General features: G+C 38.6%; 1 protein-coding gene across 3 annotated transcripts in view; it reads right to left on the bottom strand.

Annotated features, from left to right (window-relative positions):
* The window catches only part of Mitf (transcription factor Mitf), a 59,576-nt gene that overhangs the window by 16,464 nt on the left and 22,576 nt on the right, over window positions 1-20,536 (bottom strand). For all 3 annotated transcript variants that reach the window (XM_011306445.1, XM_011306444.1, XM_011306443.1), the window contains exons 2-3: window positions 10,965-11,172; window positions 8,749-9,117 (exon numbers count right to left, since the gene is read on the bottom strand). In XM_011306445.1, coding sequence (XP_011304747.1) covers window positions 8,749-9,117; window positions 10,965-11,114 — 519 coding nt within the window. In that variant the 5' untranslated portion in view covers window positions 11,115-11,172. The remainder of the gene's footprint in view (window positions 1-8,748; window positions 9,118-10,964; window positions 11,173-20,536) is intronic.

Genomic DNA, 20,536 nt, shown 5'->3' with positions numbered 1-20,536 from the left:
ATCAAATTGTTTCATGATATATCAATTAAAGGACTCTCAATCTTAATTGGCCTCACGCATCGATTGTCAAATATTTACGAATAATTTGTTAGTTCTATCACTTTCTCTAAATATTAATAATCATTAATGAAGGAATTCCAAATTCTTGTTTCATCAGTAATAAGTAAATATCAGTCTTTCGTAACGTTAAGAATTTCTAACGACGAAATGATGATTTTTTAAAATTCGAGACTCGAAGAATATTTTCCTGCAACGATGACATTGCGTTTTTACCGCGAATATTATAATAAAGATCGTATCGGCGCCAATTCGTAAGGTAATTTTTTCCCGTGTATAAATTCCCGCCAAAGATGAATTACCGTTTGATATTAATCAAAAGGGTTGGGGTTGGCGAGAAGCCCTAAAGAAATTTAAAAAAAAGTATTCAAGTTGAGCAGCGACGTGCGAAGATAAGCCCCTCACCAACGACATAAACACCAAAGAAAGAGAGGGAGTTAAAAAACTGGGCCTCCATAATCGTGATAAGAGGCTGAAGCTTATCACCAACGGCTCGCGAGACCTATCGTGTCTAGACTCTACACCAGAGGCAGAACAAGTGAAAGAGGATGTTGACTCGAGAAAGAATCCGAGAAATGTCAATACCGTATCAATAACTCATCGATTAAAATTTATCGATTAACCGGATACAGAAAAAAAAAAACCAACAAGTCACAAATCACTCGCGGAACACGTGGCGCGTGTTGATTAATAACCGATCATCGATAATTGTCAATGAATTTGCACGCGATATTTACTCACCTTGCATCGTCTGGCAATGATGTTGAATACCGGCATTTTATCTGTTTATCCTTTTACAATTGCCAATTATAATCCAAAACTGCACACAATTCCAAACAAAACTCGCGTCATTCTACCGCACATTCACCGGCATTCTCCGATAAAAATAAAAAATCGAAAAATCCTCGAGAGCTGAAGAAATGTCTCTGGAGTTTACTCGTACAGTCGAATGGTCACGAAATAAACCTTCCACCGCCTGTCCCCCGTCCAAGACAGATTCCCATATGTAAAATTCAGAACACGTTTGAATTCCGCGGTATCGAAATCACTGCCACTCCGTGTTCTATATATTTTCTCCAAAAAAAAAAAACCCCAAACGCGTAAAAATGTCACTTCTTATTCAGCTCATTCGTCAGCGCGAGTATCTCCTCGAAGATACGATATTTTGAATAATTTTCCAATAATTTTAAAATGGAGAAATCCCCAGGAAAATCCTCGAGTTTTCAGGGCCTCGTATCCAGGTCGCAGCAATCGACGTACACCAGATCACAAGCGTTTTACAGTGTCGGTTGTGCCATTCCTGAGGCAAACGAATTCAGCCTCTGGCCATGTATTTTCCCCTCTTTAACGTTTATTTTTTTTTCCAAATGGAGTGCCCCGCTCTATTCAATGTCCTTCCTTCATCAGCCACTTCAACCGATTTTTTTTTCCACCTCGAAGTGTCTTGACTCCAGTCCTTGTGCCTTATTCCTCCACCGACTGTTCCACAAGTAATATCACCAGCCGATTAAAACCACGATACCAAGGCTGAATGTTACCTAATAATCCGTCTTGCACTGAAGCGAGAGAGAAACTGACGAAATAAAAGGAATTCACACTTGTCGAGTTATCACAAGAGTTAGTTTGTTCTTCAGCCTCTCGAGTGTCATAATTACTTCAACGTTTAAAGCACACCTTATCAGTTGGTAGGCAGTCTCCACTTCTTCCCCGAGTTTTACTCCACCTTTTTCAATTTTTACCTCCAGTCAGGCTAATATTTACCCCAACCCCTCACTAAATCATTCATCACACCTGGCTGTCCCACAGCCCTATGAACATTCAGTACCGATGTATTTAATTTTCTATTTTTTTATTATCTTTTTTTTAGACACGTGGTCCTGACTGATGACCCAGAAAGTCCGTCAATCGAATCTGAATGGAGGTGATTGATTTCCCGGTGATCTGGAGATTCAGGTGATTCTTGGGTTCCGGCTGGAGGGTGGAGGGTCATCAGAGGTTCATCGGTGGTTCATTTTGATGCTTTTCACTTGGTCCGACGAATATAACGGACGTAAACGGTTACAAATGGATGTAATAAACGGTACAAACGGATACGAATGGAATCACTTATCGAAACGACAGGACGAAATACTAATCAAACACTTGACCACTGGAATGTTTTAGTGTGTTTTAGATGAATTAATATGGCAGTCCTCGGTGGCATTGAGGACGATAACACAAGTAACAGGGAATTGAGGATAAGAAAATGAGAGAATGAGAGGCACACGTGTAATTGAATCGAGCACCAGTGGTTGACTAGCGTGTGTGTCACTGAGACGTGCCTCGAAGCGTGTGTTTACGGCACTCTCTGTACACGCGGAGGCCCCTGTTGAGGGAAGAGACAACGTGGATTGTCATGTTGGTGGGGATAAAAGTACTGACGAGCTATGAAAAATATCAACTAAGAGCTGAGGAGCACTCGTTACGCAACGAGAGCATAATCGCTCATTCGCCGGGGAACAGGCGTTGGAGAAGGTTTTCAGAGGCTGGGGAGGTCAGGTTCACCCATGAACTCCAAATTTCACTCCACAAATACCCATTTGTAGAATAAATATTTTATATTTAACCATATTAATTTTTGATAATAATTTTTACTAGTAAACGAGCTGTTGGAATCTTAGTGATGATTTTGTGACACATCGAATAGGAAAATGTGTGATATGAAGTAGTTTAATTATTCAATTTATTATGAGAATGGTAATTAATTCACTCCCTGTTTAATATTTACATGGAACATGACATTGCGGTCATTTCTCATTAATTATCATTTATTTTCAAATTTAAATTCCCTAATTTAGTGGATTTCAATTTTTTGTTTCGGTCGATTACGAATTTTTCCAATTCCAGTGGATTTTTTTCCTGATTACCGATTTACCTGGAAAAAAAAATTTAGGAATAAACATTGAAGGACCATTTTCGTAGAACATGCAATTATCAACAAAAGAGTCCTTCAAAGTTTTCCTCTTAAGCCGTTAATTCCTGAGTTAAATCGATAATTAAGAAACATGCGAAGTTTGACTCATCGATCCTTCGACAATTTCGCTACTGGAATGACAATTTGTCATTCAAAAACCATTGATGAAAATTTTCTCGGTAATGAATGGCCAACTTAATGACTATGTGACGAGCACATCGATTATCCAGTTCAATGAGACATCACGGAGCGATAGGGAGAGGCCTAACCCAACAAGTGGAACGGAATTTCACCTCTGGTTGAATGATAATGAGAGAAATTTTCTATTGTGTCGACAATGGCAGTGACTCAAAAGCCACAGTTGACCATGAAAATTGTATGGACAACATAATAAAACATGGTGTACACATAGCCCTCTGTACATCGCCCAGGGCTTGCAGATTTTTATCGATGTTTGCATTTAGTTACAGCAAAGTTTCGCAGAGGCAAGAGAATCAACTGCGGTTTTTCATAAAAGACTGATGACTTACAAAGACCTCTTGGTGACATAAATCTCAGACCACCTCTGCCTTTTCACTGGCGCAATTTCTACCAACAATCGAAACAAAACCGGTTCAACAAAAATTTTAGCCCGCTTGTTACATATTTGATGCGTGCAGCCATATTTCGCTTTCTTTCTCCGGTGAAATAAAAATTCGCCTGTCCAGTTGATTCCACGAGTTGTTTTAACGGGGCCACAGGCAAATGCTCTTGAAATTTTTATGGGTTCGGCCAGTTCTGATTTCACCGATGAAAAATTACGGTTCTACTCTCAAGTGGTTGTATTGGTTTGAGCAATGGAAATATTTTATTCGATTGTTTCCGGTTCAATATTACAGTTGTTGGGAAATTTATGTACATTTATTATTATTAATTTTCATGGAATAATTAGGGGAAAATAGATAAATAGAGGATTGGGCAGAATAAATTGTCGAAATGTGGGTAAATAGGAAAAATCCGTGAAGGAAATAGTGAAAAATGGGGAGGAATTGGGGGCGGGAAGATGGAGGTTGGCATGTACACCGTCTCCTGGAGTACTCCCTCAAACCCCATCAGTCGTCGCACGCCCTCGGGCATCGGCAAATGCCGCATGGAATCCACTTTGTCTCCAAGACTTTAAGCCGATCCATTATTCAAAATGGCGGAGGTTAGTTTCAACAGTGGGGTAAGGGTGCAAAAAGTGGAGATAGAGGTGTGGGGTTTTATTTCATGTTAGGAGAGGGCCAGCTGGCAAACGAGATTGCCAGCCCCCGGTTTTCAAAAGGGGAGACTCAAATATTAGCCCAAGAACAGCTCACCTTCTCACCTCTCTCGTCTACCACTTCTCCGTTCCTTTTTCAAACATTCTCAACCTCCACGAATTTATTCTCTTTTTCGTTTCTTTCGGTGACAAGTTGGGATCAGCCTCACTCGGTATAACGGTGTCGTATTAACACATTTCAAAAATTAATTTCCTATTTTTACTGCTAATAATCAATGCTCCAGGCGAAATTGCAATCTTTTTTGCTTAACGAAATGATTTGCAGGTGTCCAATGACTGTTAATATAATTAATGTAACAAAATAGAAGATATGTGAAAAATACCGAATAGTATTTTTGAAAATAATTCCCACTGATGAATTTTTCTATTTGAAATCTCCAAATCCCGCACACCGAACTGATAATTCAATAAAATTTCATGGAAAGCTTGACTCCATTCCCATCAAATAACATCCCAACAATGTAGCAAGCCCGCATCTGCCCCAATTAATTTTAATACCCATTAAAAACCCATGCGTAAGTACCAGGGGGGTTTTCCCACATGACGCCTCGGATTCGAATAGCCAGAGCGTCACTCGGGGCAGAGAAAGCCGAAGGGAGGAAATTATATCACAAACCGAGAAAAAAATTTCCCAACAAACGAAAAAAAAAAAAAAGAAAAAGAAATCCACTGCAAAACTCACGTACATGACACACTTGACTTGATGTACGAGTGAAGGTGATTATTATCGACATTTCGTCATTGAAATTACATACTCCACAGTGACGAAGAGACGTATCTCTCCCTTGCATAGATCCACGTCATCCATTACGGGGAGAAAAAATTTTTAAAAGTCATTCCCCGGTTTAAATTTGCCTGACCCAAATAAGAAATTCCGCCAGCGGGTGCATTTATACGAAATTTTTTTCCCTCTCACCGAGCAAATATATATTTTATTCTCACACTATAAAATCCATCTCAAGTACGACCTTATCAATCCAACATCACGGATATCTCGTACCTCCGGCGATAACAAGTGATTCAACGATTTCACGCATTTGAATTTCTCCATGACGTGTGACAATTGCCCGGAATTTTTCCACACGTATAATCGTAAATTAAATTGCGAGATATGGGTGAAAAAAATATATTAAAAAAGTCGCTTGTACGGGAAAAATATATAAATTAAAAGATCATCTCTATGTTATCAATTCCTCTTTTTGCAATTCGTTAATATTTTCCGTGGTCAATTAGCGATTGCAAATTTTTCCATGAAATTTTTGTGGTGATTTGGTTATTGAATTTATAGAGAGTGAAAAAATTTGGAATATGATGTTCTATCAGTGGTAAATCGTTGAGTCGGGGGCGTTAATTTATTGTTTTCTCGTCATTGAATTGCGCGTGAGAAAACTATTAAGAGGGGACGATTGGTTTAACTGTAACTTTCTCGTTGAAGCTCGTTGTGGGGAGGCATTTGTTGTGTAAAGAGCGACCTCACTCGTTACCGAAAACAATTCCGCCTTATTAAGGGGCGTAACACGTTAATTATCGGAGGCAAGAGGCGCTGTGACGAGAGCGCTGACTTTATCTTCAATATCGTCGTGCTACGGTGACTTGAATATTATTATTAACTGGATCTTTGTCGAGATGTTCAATATTCAAGAGCATTATCATGTTGTGGATATGAGCTTGTTCGGAATTTATGCGTCGAGATGAAATTGAAAGTGCGCACGTGTTCTAGATATTTTATACTCCCATTTAGCGATCCATCACGTTTTATTATTTTTTTTTATACATCCCCCCAGTTCTGCTTCACCAATTTACGGAGGAAAATATTTATTTGTTTTTCATGTATTTTGGAAAACTGGACTTGATGCAGGTGGTTAAAATGAAAACCTATTCTCATTTTTAAAGATTCCAACATTTTTTGCGATTTAAAGTTTTTTAATGATGTAATAAGTCGAGAAGCCTAGAATTTAGGAATTGTAAATTACGGAATTATTCCACGAAAATTGGTGGAAGTTGAAAAAATTTGTTATTTAATTCCCGATTTTGTGGAATTGCTCAAGCGAATTTTCATGTGTTTTTTATGGACTGTTGCAAGTGCTGGAATAAATGTCGTGAATTTTTTCTTTCCTCACGCTGTGAAATATTTTCGACATCCATATCACGATGTTCAACAATCCGATTAGGCGCCTGTTAGAACTAGGATTAACACGAATCGTCGCCGTTGACGTCGTTAGCGCCGAGAGAGGGGCACCCCGACGGCATCGGGAATGCAGAAGGTGAGAAAATCATTAAGGATGAGTAAAAAATGTCAAGGGCACGTCGTCTCGACTAACGAAGTGGGCTTGGAGAAAAACTGATAATAACCGGATCAGACTCGTTAAACTTTGGGAAATAGTTGGATGGAATCTTCATCGCACTCTTTACTCATTTACGGATGATGCTTTCGTTTTTTATCAACACACAAAGGCCCGAAAAGACCAACTGATATCACTAATTTCATAATTACGCCTGGAAAAATATTCAAAAATATTGTGTAACAATCTAGAGTGTTTTACTCCTGAATTTCATGAGTAAATAATGTCTCTCAAAACAAAAAATATTTCCGTCAAAGCCCGAAATGGAAAAAAATAATATAAACACACCGTAAATAATCCCTGAATATTCAATTCCCTTCCCGACGTCCCCAATTCCCCGAACCTCATTTTCCATCAATTTAATATCCACTTAACGTCGCTTTATCGTCAAGGAAGTTGTGCAAAAGTGCATTCCACCCGGCGAAAAAAAAATCGCCTGTCCCCGATACAAATGCCTCTGACAATCTATGCGTGAAATGTAAAAAAAAAACTGATAAAAAACCATTTTTCATTTGGTAAATTTACTCTCTAGCCTTGCCCCAGAAATGTGCGTTGTTGAGGCACGTCATATTGATGCGGTGCGCTTTATATTGTTATACTATTTGATTGAGCGCTCCTGTGTTTCAAACGTCAAATGCCATAAAGAGCATTGATTAACGTTGACCCGAGTCCCAACGGCGACGACATAAACGAAACAAAACGAAAAACCGTGCGGAATGAATAAACAAATACAATGCGCAAGAAAATATACACATGACGAATGAAAAAATAGACGAGTCAAACGGGAGAAACCGAGAGTTGGACGGTGGGTTAACCCGGTTGGAAAAAAAAAATCGTCAAATTTATTTTTCTGGAAAAACGGAAAAATTTACGAGCTCACCCATCGTTACTGATTGTATACAGCCAATGGCCTGCACTCATATCCTGGCACTCTATACGACGGAACTATACCCGGAGCACAACGTGTTCGCTCTTTCATTGCAAAATGTCCCGACGATAGCGATTCCACGAGTGACGTGTGTTGTTACAAAAAATAGAGGAATGCTTGAATAAAAAACTATAAAAACAAAAAAAGTACGGATCGTGGCATGCGTGTGCGTCTGGTGATATTTTCTATTTTCGGTGAGATTTTTTTTTTCGTTGTTTTGAGGGAAATAGTGGAGTAAAAAATTGTCGGTTGAAATGTCATGTTCTTCACGATTGAATACGTATTATTTCAACTAAAAAATCTCGAAATCTCACGGGGAATCACCCCTTTGCTGGCGGAAGAAATTGTACTTTTTTAATTTTTTTTTATAATCGAAATTTTCGATGTATTCTAGTATATTTGAATTTCGAGGAGAAATTCTAATTCAATATTTTTCTGTGAAAGCTAGGGAATGGGGGTGAATATATTTTGTCAACAGTCTAGATCTTTGTCTAGGTAAATATTTACCGTCCGAACAATTAAATTCCTGAGAATAGGCCCGAGGTGATAATGGCGCGCACCATTGAGCCACTTTTATCACTTAAACGGCGTTAAATAACAGAAAATACGCAGTTAGAGTCCGTCATTATGACGCGTGTTACGCGATAGAGGATATCCTAGTGAAAATTTGGTGAGTCAACAATAAACGCCCACTTATTGTCGATGTAATCGGCATCGACTTCTACACCTCCACGATTTTGTTGTAAATCGTGTCTTGAAGAAAATAGGACGACACCTGAACGTGCTAATTTTCCCGTGGATTCGAAATTCTTTAAATTTAACATTAACACGGACTTAAAGGGGATATTCACGAGCACGTGTGTCACAATGTTTAAAATTAGACCAACAATGTGAAGATCGAAGATCAATATTGAAAAATTACATTAGCCCAGAACCGTATTCTGTCGTTACATTCGAAAAGAGCTAGGTAGTTTCAACGGTGTACGAGAGCTGTATGTTGCAACAAAAAAAAATTACAACCTCCCGAAATTTATCCGCTAAAACTCAACATTCCATTCAAAATTCAAGACTTTTTTACCCATTTTTCAAGGACATGAACATTAATTTATAGGGTAATATACGTCACAGAGGCAGATGAAGTGGAATTTTGAAAAATAGTCGTACTTACCTCGGAGTTGCTGGTGGCAACGCTGGATAGCCCTGGAGACATAGCCCCACTGGTTGGATCAGGGCTTGCTGAAACTCCTGATAGCCTAGGCAGCATCGATGACGCATATTGATATGAAGCCAGATGAGGGGTTTGTGGTTTTGGTTGTTCAACAGTACCTGGTGGGGCACTGTGCACTGCCATGGGCATCTGGACTGGTCCAGTATCAATGGGTGTTCCTCCCCCTTCACTACCATAACTAGATCCAACGAGCCCCTCAGTGATATCTCCATCGCTCGATCGAAACGACTCGTGCAAATACTGTCGTACCTGATTCTTCTGCTTCTGTACAACATGATAGCGCGTCGGATTCTCCAGGAGAGTTCTCACCTGTAACAACAACCAAATCATATCTTTAATTAAATTTAATTTTATTAACTGAGTACAATTAAGAGCTAGCAGATGGTCATCGTTTACGAAATTTTCCATTTAACGGACATTTTTTCATAATTTCTTCAATTAAAACCGGAAATTGACTGATTTATCGGATTCTCCAAATATTAAAAATTCCATCGAGCAGTTCTTGAAATATCACCATTTTATATAATCTCAAATTCAGCGGCAATCATTATTAAAAATTGAGCAAATGTCCACTGAATTATTGCCCATAAAATAGGGTCTAACGTTGAGGGTGAAAATTGAGGGGTGAAGAAATGATGGGACGGTGCCAAACAAATTGATTCGAGACAAGAATGTGAATGGGCATTTTGGGGGGATTTTTGAAATTTGTCTTAAGGATCTTAGGTGGGTGTATGGAGGTTTGTATCAAATCGTGCTTTTTCACGGTTGAACGAGAAAAATAAGGAACATGTTTATCGTCTGATGCCGGAGGCCAACGTCAAATCTACCCAATGAGCCAGAATACGACACGAGAGAGAATGGAGCGAATAAAACAAGCGCCAGCGGTCATGATTTATCCGGAAAAGAGGGGATAACCCCAAGCCCTCGGTAACTTGAGCCAGATGAAACGGAATTGAACGAATTCCGGATAAACCATAAACGAACGACAAAGACGTTGGACCCTGTGTGAGCCATGCCGGCCTTATCTTTTTATGAGACCGATTCAACCCAATAACCCGATTTCGTGGTATATAGGCTTTTCAGGGTTTATTCTGGAAATGTTGGAGATCGCTCAATCAGAGTGGAAGATTGATTGAGACGATTGTCTGCACTTTAAACTTTTGTTGTCATCATTTCATACTCAAAAATTTTCACCCTAAATTTCACGAGATCCGCCAATTACAAGTCAATTATTTTATTATTCATGAAACTAAACTAGTCTCTGGGATTTGACAAAATTTTCCAATTCGTCTATGAAAGCTGTAATTTTTTATTTAATCGCTCATTTATTACTGGTGAAAAGACTAACAAAGCCTAGAAATTGAAAAATAAAAATGGAAAAATTATTATAATTCAGCTTGAACCACTAGAGTTCACCGATCCGCAAAGTAAGAGGAGGATAATCTAAAGAAAGCTATTACGTTCTCGCCTTTCTACGGTCTATAACCTCTTTAAATATCTGGGCATTGAGTAAACTCTATATGTATTTCTCCCGAGCTGGTACTCGCAGGCGACGACGGCTTGTGGGTAATCTAAAGCAAACTATTCGGTATATACTCATCTCTTATCTCATCCACCACCGAGCAGAGGATCTCAGGTACGACACACTGTAAACAGTGGAGCGCACCGACGGGTCATTAATGATAAAAAGATAGACTCCCTAAAATCCGAGAACACACCACGAAATTCTTCAGTTATTTTTCCACCTCGAAATATTGAAAAATTTCGTCACATGGAATTATCTCATTCTTACTTCATCTCCCTATCATTCAGTCCACGACTTACTAATTACTTTCGATTCGTCGACAGCCGATTATAATTATTAACAATAAATTTCTTCCACCATTCCCTACCCAAGAGTTTCTCATTGAACTACATAAAAAATTCGTTTGTTATAATTAATATATTTTGCAAATAGTGTACAGAGTACCATTTACTGTCAATCGTTTGCATGCACATTGAAGATTAATTGTTCAATGCTTGGATAAAAAAAATGTTGGCAATAACTCCGCGAAAAAGTGCATCTGGAGAGAAATATGGTGTCGATATTTCGAGATTGAAATGGCAATAGTGATTTTCTAACAATGCAACATTCCCGGCTGATACCGCATACATACTTGAAGTACTTGGGGTGGAACATCAACGCCGATAGTCGCTAGTTGAGTGGGTGGTACTAGCCTAGGGGCTGCAGCCGCTGGCCGCTGCTGCTGCAGATTCTGCCGGAATTCCGCTTCCTTTCTCTCCTGCTCCTGCAGCTGCTCCCTCATCAACTGGAGTTTCAAGTGTGTCCTCGACGTCGGCGTCGCTGTTTTGAATGTCGGCGGGCTAAAATACGACAAAAACAACCGAATGAAACATTCCATTATGAATCGATCAAGTCTCATAAAATAATCATTGCGATTTCATTATAAAACTATTGAATTATTTATTTATAGAGGACGAGAAATGATATGAGATATGGCGTTCTACATCTTGTGACGTCACAAGAAATCGTTCAATAAGATTTTGGATCGGGTAGGAAGAAAACCAGATTCTCGATATAATTTTACAAAAAAAAAATTACGGAAAAATGCAATGCATGAAGTCTTATATATCCTGAGATTATTAAAAAAAATCTCCTGACAATTTATTTCATTCCATTTTATCGATTGTAATTCTGGTATTTATGATTTTTTTCTCATTTTCTTTGTTCCCACCTGCAGCAGTTATTAATTGAAAAATAATGGACTGGCTTTAAGGGATGTTCAGTGTTTTGGGAACAATGTCCAGAATTCCAGGACTTATTGTACGTAAAAATTAGAGCGGTTTTCTCTGAAGTGAATTGCCCATTGCATCACTTCTCATCAGATAATAACTGCGCGATACTCTGACACAGTTTTTCGAGATATACGCTATCCCGAGAATTGAATGGCCATTGTCACTGGCATGAAAGAAACTAGACCAGTTGATAAATAGACCGTATGACGTTTGTTTGCAAGAGACAAACGATAGACCGAGGAATCGTGCTTGCAATCAGTTGCTCGATGTTGGCAGGTGAAATTTTAATACCACCGAATACCTCAGTCAACACAATTAGTACACATCCGTTTTGCTGTCATCAAACACTCGAATCATTCACAAAATCAGGTAATTTTCAATTAGCATCACCGGTACAGAGGGATATCTACATTCACAACATCTGATGATTCCTGACAATTGCCACGAGATTGCTCTGCCGACATCACGTCAAAGATTAAAAAATTGACAATAAAAAAATTCAAATAAAAATTCACTTAAAATTGGTTCAATTGGATGATGAGTAATTTTGCCCTCTGGAGGTAACAAAATCTTTAAGGCAGGAACGCATCATCTATCATTATAATATTTGATTGTTTAAAGAATCAACAGAATGTTCGTTAGCGCGTAAATTATTGTAAATCTTCTTTATAAAATCCATCTTCCCTCCCTGTGTAGTAAAAAAATCCTTTCGTGGGTCTTACGTAATCCGTCCCGAGGGTGTCAATAAAAAGTCGTATTCAATCGCTAATTCAATATCGAAAGAAGGTATTAATTTAGTAGATATCGAAATAATCAACTGGAATTATATCACGAGTATCGCATTACGCAATAAATCAATTTATTCTCCCGTGACTCCTTTCTCCGAGTGCTACGGGCATCAGTCGACCCTTCTCACAAAAATTTGCAAGTAGCTGTTGCACAATTTCCCAGAAATACACGAGGAAGACGGCAGTGCACATCTGGCGTGAATTTGTGTCTCGTGCGAGTAAAACGTACAATAATAGACACGCGCTTGAGCTTGAGCTTGACCCCGACGTGGCTGACCGCACACGCTTCGACAGAAAAAAATACCGACAAGTGCAATTAGAAAAAAAAATACGGCAAATCCGAAAAAAGACCACTCCCCCCATGATTTCCAAATGCACCACAAAATGGCGATTAACATTGGAATCACAACACCGGAATAATCAAGAACATCTTTTTTTGAAAGTATTAATTGAACACCTTTACTAGAAATTTCGAGAGAAATTTCTAAGACTCTCACCGGAAATGTCATTTTTATTTTCAGGTAAAACATTTCCCGGTGTAGGTGGGTTTTTTTTTCAGTTAAGGTGGACAAACAAGCGGATAACGTGAAATCGTGGATTTTCCAGTTGCTTCTGATGCCTCGAAAAAGCAGAGGAATAGGATAGGTAGCCAGGGGCAACTCCTTCGGCGAATGAAAGTGATCCGACAACAAATTCACGTTATAATTTCGACTTTCACTCGTATAAGACTCACAACGCATGACTCCGATGTAACTTGTTGTTGCTTTCAGTTATTGCTATTTGTTTTGCTGGTTATTTTGAACGGGAGATTATTGGAGACTGGGTGGAGACCCTGGAGATATCTGGTGAATATGAAACTGAGTTTCGACGGGTGAATTTCATGATACACTGGAGTTTTGTCCCTCAATTTTTCCCGTGTGCATATCAAATGCCCCGAAGAGCATTTTACCAACTCTACCTGTTAAAAAGGGGGTGGATCATCGGTTTTTTTGGCATTCTCGTATTTTTCTACATCTGGGAATTTCACTCGCATATTGCGCATGGGACACGCCACGTTGGAAAGACACCTCCCCAATTTGGGAACAAAGCCAACTCGTAGTATCCCGGAAAAACCGAAATAGAGGTATTGCACAATTTTAGTCGCAATGGGCTTTGTCCATTTACCATCGCCCTTTGTGACTGATGAAAAAATATTCCAGGTGTTTGCAGGGCTCAGATATTCCAGGAAATCATTACTATTTTCCTGGGAACAACCGGGAGATAACGATTAACAACATGATTAGCCACTGATAAATCGATTTGTTGCCTAGTCAAGGTTATAAATGATTTCTAATTATTTCTCAAATCACATGATTTCCTCAGGATTTTAACTGGTTTCTCATGATTTTCAAAAATAATTATAAATCATTATAGATCAAGGATGAAGTCGATTTTTACTAATTTCTAATCGAGTGGTTCCGTGATTTTTTTACTTGTCCCACGAAAAATCCGATAGACTATTTTCCAAACGAGATTTCAGACACTAGTTCCACTTCCGTTTCAATTTCTCTCCTATTTTTTTTCTCTTTCACTCAACTATTATTCCCCCATTCTGTCTTTTTTTATCTTTACCAGCGGGATATTCTCCTTTCGTGCAATTAAACGTCGTTAGGAATTAAAAATTCCTTCCGCTTGTAGGAAGTTGAAAAGTCGGAAACTGAGACTCCTGGCATAATAAAAGCGTTAAAACTTTCAGGAAGATCAGAACACTCGGCCTTTGCTACGTCCCCTAACTCCCTATCTGCCTTTCGTCGCTCATCGCGTAATCTTAAATTCTCCACCCGCCCCCTTTCACCCCCTACCGCCCACTTCCTCCCCCTCGGTGTTCCCTATTCCGTCATATTCCCAGAGGGGCTGTAGCACCCGACGACTTTTGCAGATTCAACTTGAGAATGATGAAATATATATTTACTTACATTTGAGAGATCAACTTTTCCCCTTCACGTTAAAAATTTATATCCTCAACTGTTTGACGAACTGATCGAGAACAATCGGTTCTGATATAATCCTAAAAAAAGCTAATTGTTTTTGACAATTTATTTAAAATTTCCGAGGATTTTTATGTCAAATGCAGATTTCCCTCAATTTTCTTAAGGAGTTTTTAATTTTTTATTTCGTATCATCCATTAATGTTTTAGTTTGAAAATTCATTAAAAATGTTAATATTTCAGATTTTTTCTGATTTGTTGTAGCCAATAAAAGCTCGGGAGTAATTGACAATTTTTATAATGCATGTTTTGATGAAATATTTGCAGTTATGTGATTCAGATAGGCAACTCAATTAGCAAAAATTAATGGTATGATTTTCATTTAATATAATTTCTAGGCAACCGCAGGGACTAACCACCAACAATTCATCGATTTACCTCAATCATGCAACAATTTATTAATGAGATAATCCAACAAAGAGTGAAGCCCTTGGGAATAACAGATAAAATTTTCATTATGGGTGCACAAGCATGAACAATAATAATCCTAAGTTGGAGTAATCACACTTTGGCGGTAGAAACAATTGCAATGACTCACGAAAATTACATCCGACAACCAGACGATACCGGTATGGGGTATGAAAGAGGATAATCCCGAAGATGCTCTCAAGATGTTTAATTTCAGTGATTAACCGTCGAAAATGCAATATATTCGCTATTCTCAGCAGTTCCAACGCTAACGAAGGTGAATATAATAAAGCACGTGGCCGGAGGGGGTGGACCCCAGGTCTCACCGCAAAATACAGAATTTAGCGCCGTTTGCACAAAGGAATGCCTCAAGGCTTGTTTCATGCATATGGGGCTTGAAGCAATGTGTATTCGTGTACCGACGAGCCGCCGGGCTTTCAATCGATGCTATATCAAAAGTTATACCCACATCACTTGCTGTCTATATGTTCAGTTCCAATAAACCAACCGCACGGACGACTGATTAATCCCCACCCAGTCCGCCTACCATTTCCCAACAAACTTTTTTAATTTTCTTCCTCTTTTATTTTCAACAAAAAATCCTATTGTTAATCACAACCCTTTCCCCCACTTCCATCAAATCAATCTCCCCACAACCAATTATTCCGATCATTTTTCTATTTAATTGTCCAACGCTGATCATTTCGGTTTACATAAATTTATGTGAATGCTGATTTTTCCACTAGGGTTGCACGGAATTTATTTATTGAACCCTAAAGATGTACCAGTTTAATTGTTGGTTTGAAAAATGGAATGTGGGTCGATTCAATGCATGAAATATATATTTAAACAATATGTTAGGGATTCAGGGAAAAATCTTTCCTCGGAAAATCCAGCGAAATTATTTGAATTGTCGACTGTTAAAAATTTTCAGTCTCATTAAATTCATAGTGTCAGTTGTGGTAAATTTTTATCAGTGGATCGCACAACTTCAGACAGGAACAAAACGACGGAATAAATCATGGCGATATCCCAAAAAAACGCCAATCGAATAACATCCTGATAGATAGAACGAGGCGTTCGGCCGATTGGATGTCAATATTCGCGATCGCAATCTCATCCAACAGAGGCAGAAGGGTGTACCCGAAGATTGCACAATCCGATATTCCTCAATTTATTCTCTCCAACAGAATCGAATTACTCGTATTAATTTAGTTTGGCTTCATCCCGGAGATAAAGGGAAAAATAATGAAAGCTACAGGGTCTGTAGAACATTCTCGCTGAAGTTTCATCCACCGTAGCTCCTAATAACCCCAGCCATCCTGTATGATCATTACGATAACAATAATATGAACGATAAGCAAGCCAGGGGAATAGGTTTTTATTATTCCTATGAAACTCCTGTAAAACTCAGTGGAAAGTTCTGTGACGAGGCGAATACTTTGTCGAGACTCCAGAGTAACTAAACAGGGAGAGCTGTAATGAAGAACACAATGCTCCAAGGAGACTTGCGCATCCGGATTATCAGTTATTTCCCTCAAAGAGAATAAATAATTACCCGGCTGTATACAAAGATGAAAATACAAAAATATTCCCAGCGATATGATAAGAGAATTTTCGGTAGCACAACAAGAACTCAACACCGATAAAAATTCATCGTTCAATTTCCTGACACATAATAATTGCGTAACAAAATTACACCATTCGTGGAGTTAAATAAATAATGAGATTAGAAGAAAAATTGGGGCTTTATAGGGAGGATGTATTTTTTTTTGCAGATGGAAAGGGCGGAAAAGGCGGTTTATGGTGCGAGGGCGGTAATTTTTCTATTTCTCTTTTTCGAGCACGCGTCCGAAATGGGTGGGCCGGGTCGAATGAAAAATCCGAGACAATATCCTGGTAATCCGAGGTAAACCCAGCGATTCATCCAAAAACAACGATTCCGCAACCCTGAAGTGAAATTAATCCACCGCTCCTCCATAAATCTGTAAAATTCAACGTCTAACCGGAGATAACGAGAGTGTTCCGTTACTGGCGTCAGTGGCGTCCACAATAAGCGATGCAGTATAAATAGCAATGAATCCGGTATTCAAAACTCACTGGGACTAACCTGCAGCAGTTAATGCAGTGGGAGGACTGATGGATTTCTTTTGTAGTCGCTAAACAAATGTTGGACGTTTTTTTCATCAGTCCTTCAGGGAAATAATGAATGGATTTTCCGGAAAGCCAACTTTTTACCCACAGAAGTATCTCTATTTTTTCCACAACACAGCATTGTCCTTTAAATTATTAAAATACTTTTCCACTATAGAAAATATTAAGTCTAATATTCACCATAAACATACCAAAATTAACGAAAGGTAATTACTCCTTATTGAAATCGATTACATCATTCATTATTCAAACAACCAACGCATTTTTTTATTGACTGATATATTGTATATCGTTATATCTGGACAATTGTAATATTCGTATAGAAACATGTCGGCAAAAATCCTCTGTGATTTCAATAAAAAATAAAAGAGTAATTGATTGATCATGTTTAAAAAATGATGATCTAACGACGAAAAGTGAATGGAGGGAATATTTAACCGCGTGTTAAGTCTAATCATCAGAACGAATGATAACGATTCTTTCGCAACACGGAACCTCGCAGCATCTTCCATCAGTCCACCGTCCCTTATTCAACAGCACAAACTGCGGGAAGTGAATCAGTCTATTTATTTTAATAACAAAATCACCGCGATATGCGTCTGACGGCGAGGCGTTACTCATCCACCGCGATATTTTGTTTCAGTAAGAATGATTTGATAACCCGAGGCTATAAATTTTCCATTGGGTTCAGTGACAGCCGCACAATTCCCACGTACTAATGCAATTGGAATGTTTTTTTTTTTCAATTGTATCCTTTCATTATCAATACCCGGAAAAATCATTTCAAGGAAATCATTTAATCTTTAACGATGATAAATCCCCTCGATATTTACTGCACATTCTCGTAACCATCGACAGCAATTTTCCAGTTTGCAAAGGCCATTCCATCAGCTGGAGGCGGTGTGCTTTTATGTATGAGTTTATACACAGGGACTGAGGTCTATTGATTAAACTATGACCGTGCAATGCGCCGCAAGCTCCACGGGTTTTGTATGTACCCCCCACTTTGTCCGCCCCCTCAAATCCCTTCTCCCCCCACTTCTCCACTTTTGTCTCCCTCTCGCACTCAGTTCATACTCTATCTGCAATACCGCAATGAGCTAGAACCATCCCAGTAATTGCCTCGGTTTCTCCATATCCTCTGTGCAACTTAGGGTACAGAACACAAACCCCCCGGGGACAAGATAACCCCCCTACTTCCCTCAAAACTTCGTGCACTTTCTTTCCTCAGGAAGAAGGACGTCTTCATCAATAATTCATTCACCCCATGCACTCCTGTAAATTCTCTCAAAATTCTCCTCTATTTTCTGGGGTGAATCCCGGAAATTTTCCGTCTGTCAAAAAATTCGGAGATAACGGAGAATTTTCACCGGTGCGTTATCACCTGTGAATCGATAGTCACCTCATTAGGGCCCGTTAATCAGAGCCTCTAAATGAGAAATTAAGTGCACCAACTAATTAGAGAGAAAATGAGAAAAAAATTGCAGTAGTAATTGAGGCATTGATATTTCTATGAATTAACGCCTCGGGGGATTTGTGTTGCCTAATGAGTTGACCTAGACACTTGACCGAAGAAATTCGACTGGAGGAAATAAGTTACCATTAATTTAGAATTCAATGCTGTATGTATGTTAGAGAATTCAAGACGATTTAACTTCTCTTTCATTCTGTTTTCCAGAGGTCGGTGTGCATTAATTCAACCAGTCTCGTTTTAATTGCTGTCGGGCGAAGCCGATTAAGCCTTCGAAGGCAATGCTAGGTTTAAGAAGGCGTCAAGAAGCGAATGGTGGAGAATAAGGGAGTGGATGTTTTAAAAATGTGTACCCAAGGAATGAAAGAAGCCCTTGAGCCCTAGGGCGCCCCGGTTTAGTCGCGATTGTCAAGCGCTTGCTGTGAAAATCCATCAAAAGAAAAAACTCCAGTCGGGATTTTCCGTTATTCGTTAACATTTCTTACTCCCGGATTATTTTTAGTCCGTGGAAAATTATTATTTTTCTCGTTTTATTCAACAGCTCCGGTACTCAACGCATAACGCATGAGTCTTAAATCCCTTCGCCTCATTACGATGTTCTCTCGTGCAAACACAATTCTATGCATTTGACAATTTTTCCGAGACCACCATTTTCGAAATTTAATTAATGCGAACTCCCGGTGAAAAATCGTGAATTCATCAATATGCACTGGCGTTTTTGGAATTCTCATTAATGATTTTAATTATTTGATTAGTTTAATAAAATCAAGTTTGTGGTGAAACTGAGAATTAATAGTGCATGCTGTCAAAAAATATTAAGTTTGTTCGTCAATTTTTGAATAAATGATGTGAATAATTGACAGAAGGAAATCTGTGGAAATCTTCTGACAGTATTTACCACCAGTGATATAAAAATAATCAAACGTCTTCAGACAGGGCTTTTTGCGGAATGTGTTGTGACCACTATAGTAGACTAAAATTGAGTAACAGAAATGATGGACACAAGATGGACGATGGCCGACGTCTGCCAAAAATTCCGTACGGCGTCTGTCCTGTCCCCAAGTATGAGTTCAAAATGCGCCGGGGAATTCCACTCCTCTCAAAAAAAAACTTGCCGAATTTCAATTAAAAGAATAATTGCTTTGTCGCCCGGCTAGTCAGTCAATAACAATTAATAAAAAAGGGCGCGCATCTTCGATATAATAATTCAAATCAATAATTCAAACTGCTCAAATAATTGCCAAGAGAAATAAAAGGTGATAACTCCAATTGTCATTTTTTATGTTCCATCACTAAATAATTATTAGTTAAATCCCAAAAATACAAAATTGAAACATCAATGGAGTGTTAAAACGAGCTGACGCAGTTTCTCGCCCACTCGGTACCCAAAAACCCAAAATAACTGGGAAAAATATCCGAAATAAACGCGTACACCATGTAAACCATTGCAAATTATTAATCAAGGGGTACGATCATGGATGAATATAAACCGCACGTACAGTTAGCCGAACCTCGATTGAAAAGCCCCGTGAATACATAACGAAAAACGATAGTGATGCATAACAAACGCTGATATTCTCATCATCTCGTTACGTAGGCAAAAGCACTAGCAAATTCGTATAATAGTTTGATACACATGTGCGCATCATCACGTGGATAAAGGCAATCAATTATTCAGTGTACGGGAATACCGATCGCGAAAGAGAGAGAGGATAGTTGAAGCAATTGTCGTTGTCATTCCGAACTATTAACCTAATCATCGATTGAACCACAATCATCATGACTCTAATGTGTTAGATGTGGCAAGCATCGAGTTATTCCCCCATTTCCAAATCGGAACAAGCCCACCACATCTGCCAAAATTCATGGTCAATGAAAGGAATATCAATGTGATTGTCTTTCTTGAAAAATGTCTCCTGCTAAGGGAAAACTCTCCGATTAAAAAAATCAGTCTCTGGAAATTTCAACAATTTCGATAAATCTTTCACCTTCCAAGAGAAAAAATTATTTCAACGGTAATTTCTTGACAGTATCAACAGCAATTATTAATAATTTATATTGATATTCCACAATTATTTGTACAG

Source organism: Fopius arisanus, unplaced genomic scaffold, assembly GCF_000806365.1.
Source record: "Fopius arisanus strain USDA-PBARC FA_bdor unplaced genomic scaffold, ASM80636v1 scaffold00048, whole genome shotgun sequence".
Taxonomy (NCBI): domain Eukaryota; kingdom Metazoa; phylum Arthropoda; class Insecta; order Hymenoptera; family Braconidae; genus Fopius; species Fopius arisanus.
The sequence above is the reverse complement of the archived record's forward strand: the minus strand, read 5'-3'. Positions and strand labels throughout refer to the sequence as shown.